General features: G+C 31.8%; 1 protein-coding gene across 1 annotated transcript; it reads left to right on the top strand.

Moving 5' to 3' along the window:
* Positions 1-9,680: 9,680 nt before the first annotated feature.
* LOC128647404 (putative nuclease HARBI1) lies at positions 9,681-10,644 on the top strand. The gene is made up of 2 exons (XM_053700192.1): positions 9,681-10,353; positions 10,526-10,644. Exons 1-2 carry the CDS (start codon positions 9,681-9,683, stop codon positions 10,642-10,644), a joined length of 792 nt encoding a protein of 263 aa, XP_053556167.1.
* Positions 10,645-11,107: the final 463 nt, after the last annotated feature.

The raw sequence follows: 11,107 nt of genomic DNA on the forward strand, positions 1-11,107 counted from the left end.
TGACTGAGAAAAGTGGTTTTGGTATTTGGTATTTTCTTGGACGTGACATGTTTAACTTTTTTACTGGGAGGTAGCTTGCCTCTAAGAGTAGGGGCTCTAGTATATACAATTCTAGGATATTTATCTACTAAAGTTTTGAGAATTGGATCTTTAAGTATAATAGGCCAATGTTTGTTCAAAATCTGTCTAATCTGTTTGTAGTTGCTATTATATTGAGTTATAAACATGGGATTTGTGGAGAAAGTATCTTTTTCCTTATTGTTCTTATTTTTATTAAGTAAAATGTCTCTATCCAGAAGTCTGGCCTTGTCTCTACATGAGATTAATAGATCATTAGGGTATCCCTTATCTAGAAATCTTTGGTAAATTATTTTACTCTGGGAGTCAAAAGATTCTAAGGACGAGCAATTGCGTCTAATTCTCTCGAATTGGCTGTAAGGGATGTTGGATAGCCAACTCCTATGATGGTTACTGCCATAGTTTAAATAGCTATTGCTATTGACCTTTTTAAAAAAGGTTTTAGAGCAGAGATTCCCTGCTGGATCCCAACTAAGTGTGAGATCTAAGAAATCAATAGTTTGTTCATTAATATCGGCTGTAAAAGACAGGCTAAAATCGTTCTTGTTGAGGGATGCCGCAAAAGTCGCAGCTGTTGCAGAATCTCCCCTCCAAATAAAGATAAGGTCATCTATGTAGCGGCCATAGAACACCAGATTCGCCCCAGCGGTGGAATTATATATGTATGTTTCTTCAAAAATGCCCATAAAAATATTGGCAAAACTCGGGGCGAATCTGGTGCCCATGGCCATACCCTTGATCTGAAGGTAATAGATGTCCTGAAACAAAAAATAGTTGTGCTGTAAGATGAATTTGATGCATTCTACAATATATTCTCTTTGGAAAGCAGGCATGTAATCGTCTTGATCTAGGGTCATAAGAATTATCTGAAGACCCAACTCATGGGAGATGTTGGAACATAGAGAGCTCACATTGCAAGTTGCCCATATGAAATCACCGTTATTTTTAAAGTCTTTAATTTTGTTCAATAGGTCAGTGCTATCCTTAATATAAGATCTTAAGCCCACTACATATTTCTGTAAGAGAAGGTCAATATAGCAAGATAAATTATATGTGAGGTTACCAATCCCGGCAATGATTGGCCAGCCGGGAGGATGTTTAAGATCTTTGTGGATCTTTGGCAAGTGATAATAATGTGCCACACTTGGATTACTAACCTTTAGAAAATTCCTATCGTCTTTATTTAGGATGTTAAGGCTAAAACCTTTTTCAATGAGTTTCTGGTAATCTTTTAAAAAGATAGGTGTGGGATCTGCTTTTAAGATTCTGTAATAGTTGACGTCATTAAGTATCCTTTCTGCTTCTATAAGATAGTCACTGAGATCTTGTATTACTATTCGTCCCCCCTTATCAGCATCCCGTATAATAATATTGGGATTGCCGGTAAGGGAAGAGATAGCTTTCCTTTCACTCTGTTTCTTGTAAAAATTCTTTTTAGACATTTTTGAAGTTATTTTCTCCAGATCATCTATTACTAAATTTTGATAAATTTCAATATACTGACTACATCCTAATGGAGGGGAAAAGGAGGATCTGGTTTTGACATTAGTGTGAATAAAACCTTAAAAAAGTTGATGAGTAAGGTGATTGATGGAGCCTTGTGTTCTGGAAAACTTATTCCCTATATCCATATTATCTGTGAGGATGCAAATATTGTTATCATCACAGAGGTTTTGTTTTTTCAGGTTTTTTTGGGCAAAATATTTTTGCAATGATAATTTTCTTGTGAAACGATTTAGATCCAAAAAGAGATTAAAAATATTGTGTGGATTAGGGGGACAGAAGGAGAGGCCCTTATGAAGTATTCTTTTTTCTTCTACGGATAAAGTGTGTGAGGACAAATTGAAAATACCTTTATCTAATTTATTTGATTTTTCTTTCTTGGCGGTAAGGCCTCTGCCTCTTGAGCCTTTTGATCTAAATAAAGGGGTCTTTTTTGGGGGTTTTGTTCCTCTATTGGGATTCTGCGGTATTGTGGGGCATGGTCTAAAAAAGAAGAGGATGAAGGTGTGGTATTAGTTCTGGGCATACGTTCTATAAATACATTGTCTTCTGTCACAGAAGATAAGGGTTGAAAACGATTAGGATATATCTGTTGATTATGGTTATGATTGGTCCTAAAATGTGTATCTTTATGTGTGTGGTAATTTAGATGAGTTGGAGACCCATAATTGTGGTAATTTTCAGAGTGACTGAATGTATCAGGCTTCGAATTTCCTCTCTGTTGTCTCCTATTATCATAGTTAGGATTCTCATTGTGAGCCCCACGATAGTCATACTGATGTTTGTGTGGGTAGTAAGATTGATGAGAAGGTTGATGTCTATAGAAGGTATACTGTTGGTTGTGATATTGGTGATTATAATAATTCCTGTCTCGGTATGTAGGTGTGGTTTGTTTCCTGTGTTGGTATGTTTGCCTAGTCTGATGATAGCTATTTTGTTTGTAATTATTTTTATGGTTCCTATTACCATTTTTATAATGTACAGTGGTCCAGTTCCCTCCTGACTCGGACTTATCCTGTCTGTATAGTGTGGTATTCGTGGTATGTTGATCAGTGTTTTTTTATTCTTGATCAGTGTTTCTCTGATTATCAGGGTTGTGAATTTCTAGATTAGATGGTTGTGTATGATTAAAATTGTATACCCGATCATTTGCATAATCCTCATTGTCTCTTTCTAGTTTTTTATTTTTAGACTGGACGAGTTCTTCCTGAAATTTATCAGTTCTTTCATACATACTTTTCAAAAAACGATCATAATCAGGACTATCAATATATTTCACTAATTCTCCTTGTATCTTCTCTATATTTTCACTGCACTGATCTGACAGAACTCTTCTATGTTCAATCAATGCTTTCATTAATTCTAAAGAGCAATCGTTGAGTATCTTATACCATTTTTCTAAAAGGACTGGATTATCTTTAAAAGAACAATGTTTTAAAATACGTAACCCTCTAGGAATCTGCTTAAGTTCAATATATTTCTCCAATGTGGTAAAGTCCCACCAGTGTCTATGTTCTTTTAAAATTTCCTCTTCTAAGGAATAAAACAAACTTTTAATAGATTTAGTAGTGTCTGAAACAGAATATGAAGCAGTAGTAGCAGGTTTGCCTAATAAACTATATGAAGACCTAATTTTATTTCTATCCTCATTTTATTATAATAGAACCTGGAATTATGTATGAACTTTTAAAAGTGACCCTAAGTATGTAACAATATTACGCTGAATTACTTTCAATAAAGCTTCAAAAAATTATAGCCATCATATTGACTGTCCAATATTCAATATAAGTGTGATGAATCAGTTAGAATGAGCATTAAATTACTTACCTGTACTTAACAGCCATAGCAAAAGTATATTTGTCAAAACTCTAATTCATAGTGATAAAGTTTTAAAACTTTGACTGTGCAAAAATAATTAGCTCTTTTGTTGCCAAAGAAAAAATAAGTTTCTGATACATCAGGTCCGGGATGTTACATGTTCTTTTTGGTACTCATTGTATTACATTACATAGCGAAACATCCAATAATATGCATAAAATGTTATTTGAATTAATATTACATTGGATGGTCTATAATTTTAATGTGGTTAAACATATACTAAGGAAAAAACAGAATATAAATCCCAGCATACATTTACTATTAAAGCTAGTAAAACATCAATATCTCAATTACTTAATTTTGCTGAGGCAAAGAGTTTGGTTAGTCAATTGAATGATTGAATAATTAATCATGTAAGAAACATTATTTTTTCTTTTTTAAGAATCACTTTGTCTCATGCGGTAATGTGATGTTTATATTTCTAATATACTTTAACCTTTTTTTTCAATATTCAGGTATTTATCTTTTATGATTTATATAACAAATGTCTTGGCCATATTTAAAAATATATTTCAGTTTATCCGTGCAAAGAGACTGTTTAAAATGAATTTGTTTCTTTTCGCACTTGTTTATGATATTGAATTATTTCACTAGTTGTATTAAATATGCACACATGTATATACCTTTTTTAAATGTGTTGATGGATGTATTATGTTTTTATTTCACTAGATGCCAGTATTTGATTGTACTTCTTATATCTTTGATTTGTACATTTTATGAGACTAAGTAACTAAATGAAGATGTGTTAAGAACTTCAAAACGAGCATGTTGCTGCAATTTAAGAATGTAATTGATTAAATAAAGTATTTCTCCTGCATCAAATAAGTATGAAGCAATACACTTTCTTTGTTCTAGCTCTCTAAACAAGTCCTCCAGAAACATTCTTACTGATCTCTTTGCTGGCAACAGTATCTAGGACACATTTCTCCTTGTTTATTTTTAAAATCTATAAATTATAAAAAAAAAAAAACATCACTATGTGTATAACTAACACTCCAAAGAACATATAATTGCTTATTTTCATTCATTATTGTGATTATAATATACAGGGTGGGTATGCGTTCTCACTGATGTGTTTTTGTATTTGTATGAAAATCTAAATTATATGATTCTACTCCAATTTTCCGATTGGCTCACTGGTCCTGTTCAGGTGCATTCATGCATTTTACTTCATTTTCTGACAGTGACTTCTGATATCATTAGATGTAACATACATTGTTCTCAACTTTGCTATGACCCGAGAAGATGTTGAAGTAAGAATTGTTATTACTAAATTAGAAAATAAATAAATGTGGGGAAATTTGTTTAAAAACTATTTGAACTATATTGCAACCATAGGTTTTGGGGAAAATATGTCTGGGGGCCCTTAAATTACCAATGATTTGAAATATTTTGTTAAAACTGGCATTTGTCAAGGAAAGTGATTTCTGTTTTCTTCTACAGTAAGAGGAGTTATAAGTCCTTATACGCTCTCTTTTTGCAGGTACCTCTTACTCTTAGCTTGTTTTTTTTTAAATTTTGCGTCTGTTTTCTGATTTTGTACTTTTCTTTCCTTTCTGTCTTTGACCTGTATTGTCTGACTTGGTATTTTTTACTTCCTTACCTAAGCAATGTGACTTTGTTTGCATTTTTTATTTGGTTATTTCCTATACTGTCGCTGCTGTTTCCAGCATCTCCAGTGCCTTAAAGCATTATTACAAAGGATGCCTCTGTGCTCATGAGATCTGCATTAAAGGCATTTATTTTTGCAATTACATTCTGCTCCCTGCTAGGATTAACTTGTATTTTATAAGATATTATATTTAAAAATGTAAAATATTTACGGTAAATATGCAACACGTTATACAAAAACAAACAAATATATATTCATGTGTATATATGTGTCTATATGTGTATATGTATGTGTTTATATATATATATATGTGTATATATATATATATACTGTATATGTATGTGTGTGCGTGTGTGTTTATGTGTATATATATATATATATATATACACATATATTCATATATATATAGATATATACCCACATATACTGTATATAGATATATACCCATACACATATTTAGCTATATATATATATATATATATATATATATATATATATATATATATATATATATATATATATATAATGTATATATATTGAAATTTCCATTTAAACACCTTGTTATATATATACCATTTAACTTTTAACCAATATAAAATATTTTTATTAATATTTATATAAATAGTTTTTATTTCATAGTGTATATATGAATGTAATACTTTATTTCATTTATTTATGTTGTGTTTGGTGCACATTGTTTTTTTTTGTTTTTTTACTCTTTTCGCTAGGTATTCAATTTCACTATACTATTGTGCGCAAACTTAGATTGTTCTCGAGCGAAAACATTTACTTTCACCTTGTAATATGTGCTCAAGTTAGCGTGGCACCAACATTACTTATCGCTACTTACGCTAACAATAATGGGCCACTTGTAATCTGGCCAAAAAGCAGGTAAAATATACCAGCAGCCCCTACATTTCCAATTTTTATCATTTTTACCTTTAAACTATTAGAAGGGTATTTGGTATATAGGACACTGTTTCCACTAATATTCTAATTAATATTAGATATATATAATAAACAAGCTGTATTCATGTCTCAACATAAAACTCTTCTCTCATTTAACCACTTCACTACAAATTAGTATTATGATCTAGAAATGTTGTGTTAGCTTTTTTCTCCTCCACATTCAATAAATATTTATGTATTTTTAAGAACTTCCAGAACTTATTATATTTAGGTGCAGTGATATCAATATGAAGTATTTTAGTCTATTCAAATTCTGCTAACAACTACTATTTTTTCCAACAACACTCATCTAAATGAAGTAATTTAACTCTTGTCATACTCATTAAGATTTCCAACTATATTCTATAATTCAATGAGGTTTACTGGCTGTGTATATTGATACAGTAATAAACAGTAAGTTATTTGCTTTATAGAAATGAATGAAGTTATTCTGGAATGGAATATTACTAAGTGATATAAGTAATCCCCACTGGCTCCTTTCCAAGATCACAGTGAATTTAAATGTGGAAATATATCTCTTCAAATGTGTATTGATAATTTGAAATTATAATCTTTCCAAATAGTATCCTACAATTCAACACCATTTCCCATTCTCTGTTTTACATGCTTTCTCTAGCATATACTTGAACTGTACAATTATAAACATGGATATTTATAAAATTAAAGGAAATACCATCAACCTTACTTTTTCTGATTAACAATTCAGTTTTTATAAAAATGAACACATAACAAGAAGAAAAGAATAAAAACTAATTTAGTCTATATATATTGCTCAGCATGAAATAGTAGGACAGATACAGGTGTTAGCAATGACATTAATTAGGGTTCCACTCCATTTAGGTTTAAAAGAGCCAGGTCCCTGCTATTGTTCAAGTGTATGGAGAGGACACACTAAACACTTGCTACTTTAGCCTATAGAAGCAGATTTTTCTGATTTTTTCAGTTTTTTTGATACTGCATACAAATATCCTGTATTTTCTATTAGTATTCTAATAAAGAGACTGAAAAATAATTATATATGTTCATTATACTATTGCTAAAACAACAAATCTAATGGTGGCCTAAGACTTTTGCACAGTACTGTAGGTGAAGTTTAAAATGGAGCAGAACGATAGAGAGATTCATTGTTTGGAACTTTGCTTATATAAGAAACAACTAGATGAAGGTTGTCATTTGTTTACAACACTATATGCTAAAGTTTCGAACAGAAATTCATTATTTCAATGAGGAAGTTTTCATCCACCATGACTTAAAAAAGGTATTATAAGATCCCAACTCCTAAGGATAGTCTAAAACAACAGGGAAGAACATAAGAAGGTTGATCAATTGTACAACATGAGAGAGAAATTCCTCAAACGAGGGTATAGAGTGAAGGAAAAGGATCAGTTACTAGAGATCATTTGCCTTGACTAGAAAGTTTATGTTCAAAGAATGTCTAAACAACAGAATGAGGCAACTTTGTGAACAGATATACTCCAGCAAGCACTATAATACTCAAGGTTCTCTACAAAAATTGGTCACTGATATCTAAGGACCCAAGTTTACTGTTTTCCAATTCTCCTCCACCTAGGGTGATATATTAGAGGTCTAAGAGTTTATAGAACCTGTTGGTCAGAACTGCTGTCACATGCATCCAACGTACTTGGCTACCCAGGGCGAAAGCTGGTTGCTATAAATGCGGCAATTGTGTTACTTGCAATACAATGCTAACAGGATCACAATTTCATCATCCATACAAAAAATAAAAAGTACAACATTTGCCATAGACTCACATGTTTCAGTGATCTGGACCTGCATGCCTTGAGACATGTCACAATCTGCATATGTAAGTTGGAAAATAATTGAAAAAGGATCAAGTAAGAACCCAAATGTTGACCTGCTGTTGACCTGATGTTCTAAGAAATGTTTTGAATTAAGAATTAAATTTTTACTGCAAATAATACCTGTGAGTGCTATCCGTTACAAATGTAGGTAGGTATATACCTATATTAAAATTATGGGGGGAGATAAAAAACTGAAATTAAAATCCTCCATGTCTCAAAATTAAATATAAATAAATATTTGCATAGGAAATTAGCGCTCTTGTGCATTGGAAACATTGTATAATAAGAATTTCTGGGGAAAAGCATGCAGGGATGCTTGCCTAGACGCGCTAATTTCCTATGCAAATATTTACATAGATTATATATATATATATATATATATATATATATATATATATATATATATATATATACACACACAGTTTATAGGTCACATTAAAGGTGGAAAAAGTTCTGAAATGATTTATCTTTGTGTCATTTTTTTACATCACAGAAACCTGATATTTTAACGGGTGTGTAGACTTTTTATATCCACTATATATATATATATATATATATATATATATATATATATATATATATATATATATCACACAGAGAAAGTCCAGCACTCACTTACACACACACACACACATATATATATATAGGCTCATCATTAGTTTAAGCTAAATACACACCAATAAAAATGTATAATATTAATATAATATAATAATTTATAATAAAATTGAACAGAAATGTTTCTTGTTTTGCTCATTTGTGAAATATTCCATTTAGACATGTACAAAGAAGGTGAACTTCATGCTTCAGATAATATTACTAATGTTCATGACAGTAGAGACTGATGCAAAGTGATAAACAGTACAATCTGTTGCTGCTTTTTTTGTGTGAACAATACATTCTTCATGCAAGAAAAACTATGTGATGTGTCAGAATAATTTGAGAACGCCTTTAAATTAATTGTCAAGTATTCATAAAATGATTTTACTGACACCTAATTATTATAATTGTTTTAGGCACAAAGCTTCAGAAAACTGAATGTGTATAGAACAAAATATATTTATAGCTATGCTCATATATCTATACTCATAACCCATGCTGTATATACAAAACAGAAAAAAAATTCCAATCCAGTCAATCAGCATCTCAATAAGAAGTGAATCACATGGTTTTTGTGGGATTTAAAAATTCCAACTAATTGTAAGTGGGCAATAGCCAAATGGTCACAAGCATTTCAAATATATTTGAAATTAAATTATACATTGTACAATTCAACTGGTATTTCATTCAATAAAAAAACACTTTTATGAGCACATTTTCACCAGGTTATTTGACTGATTCTCAAGTTCTAAACTTTGGCCCTGTTGAAAGCTTATTTCTTTGCATGCTTCAAGTGGCATTGCTTCTCTTTCACTTAGTTATTTTTAGGGCTAGATTTATCAAAGCCCTTCTCCTATAATTAGGTCCAAAATAATGCATATGAACTGATCGTCTTATTTATCACTGCACTCTGCGCCTACAATTGTGGAATTCTGAAAAAAACTTCTCACTTCGCTTAAGTTCGCCTAGGCACACGGGTACGCTACCGACATCGCTAATACACATTGGATACAGACGTAATTTTAGATGCAGACATAGAAATACAACTTGTTTGGTATTCATCATTAGTTTTTGCCAATAGAGAGATGTAGTTTCACCTACAATTACATCTTCACAATTTTGCCATATATACATAGGCGAATCTTAGTAGGTCTGAAATTTTTACACATCTGCAGATGGATTACTTTGTGATGTTAGCATATTTGTCCGCTGCTCGGCGCATGGAGGAGACTGATTCTGACACAAATATGCGCTTACAAAGGCGCACACGGGTGCCGAGAGTTTTATTGCCCCGTTGTGGTCTTCATGCTCTAACTGATTCTGAAATTAAAAAAAGGTTCAGGCTCAACAGATCAACTATTTTAGATTTATATGGACTAATACGACATGAACTAGAACCGAGCACAAGAAGGACAAGATCAATCCCAGGAATAGTGAAATGTTTGGCTGTGCTACATTTCTTGGCTACTGGATCTTTTCAATCGGTGTCCAGTCCAATTGTAGGAATGATTCAGCCATCATTTTCAAGGCATATGGGTGTTATGTTAAAGGCAATTTTAAAACATCTAAACAAATATATATGTGTTCCAAAGAATTCAGAACAGTGGTACAGGATAAAAATTGTATTTTATAATGTTGCAGGGATTCCCAATGTGCTAAGTGATATAGACTGCACTCACATTGCATTGGTACCACCTTCATCAGTTGAGGAACAGTACCGAAAAAGTAAAAGTTTTTACTCCTTCAATGTCCAAGCAGTGTGTGATGCGAAGCTTCAGATTTGGGAAGTGAGGTCTGGGTTTCCTGGTTCATGCCATTACTACCACATACTAAAGCAATCACAATTATATACATCTTTTGAACGTGGTGAAATGCCACATGGATGGCTATTAGGTAAGTGCGATATATCTCAATATACGTGTGTATATTCATATTATAATTTCCCAAAACGATATTTCTAGATATATAGGTAATATTAGAAGTTGTACGCAATAGATGTCTATGTATTTATTGAAAAATGTATTTCTATTCAATATTAATTCTTTTGTTCTTTTTTTGTTAATAGCTGATAGTGGCTATCCTTGTTTACAATGGCTTTTAACACCAGTGCCAAATCCTAACTGTGATTCTGAAATTCATTTTAACGAAGCACATCGAAGTACAAGGAGCAAGGAGTGCAGTTGAGAGGACATTTGGAGTTTTGAAAATGTGTTTTCGTGCATTGGACCGCACAAGGGGTGTTTTAATGTATTCGCCTGAAAAAGTCAATGACATAATACTTGTATGCTGTATGCTTCACAACATGACAGTCCGGTGTGGGGATGTCGATAACTTTGAAATTATGGATGTTACACATGATGTTTATTCACCACCAGAATTAATAAGTCAAAATTCAACACAAACTGGAGTTTCAAACAGGACAGAGCTAATAGAGAGATACTTCACTTGTAAGTATTTTGGTTTCTAACTTTTTATTTCAAAATAACATAGCAGTATGATTAATAAGCTATGCAGAGTTCATTATTAAAAAGCATTCATCCATCCAATGTAATATAGCTGTCTTTGTTTTTAATCATATTTACATTCCAAATTTTGGATTTCATTCTTTTTTTAAAAATCATACTAACATTTTGGTCTTTTTACTCAA

This window comes from Bombina bombina, chromosome 2, assembly GCF_027579735.1.
Source record: "Bombina bombina isolate aBomBom1 chromosome 2, aBomBom1.pri, whole genome shotgun sequence".
Taxonomy (NCBI): domain Eukaryota; kingdom Metazoa; phylum Chordata; class Amphibia; order Anura; family Bombinatoridae; genus Bombina; species Bombina bombina.

Bases quoted from the DNA above. Each gene is read 5' to 3' on its own strand.
- LOC128647404 (XM_053700192.1), top strand. From the start codon at position 9,681: ATGGAGGAGACTGATTCTGACACAAATATGCGCTTACAAAGGCGCACA. The intron at 10,354-10,525 runs GTAAGTGCGATA...TTTTGTTAATAG, and splicing joins GCCACATGGATGGCTATTAG to CTGATAGTGGCTATCCTTGT.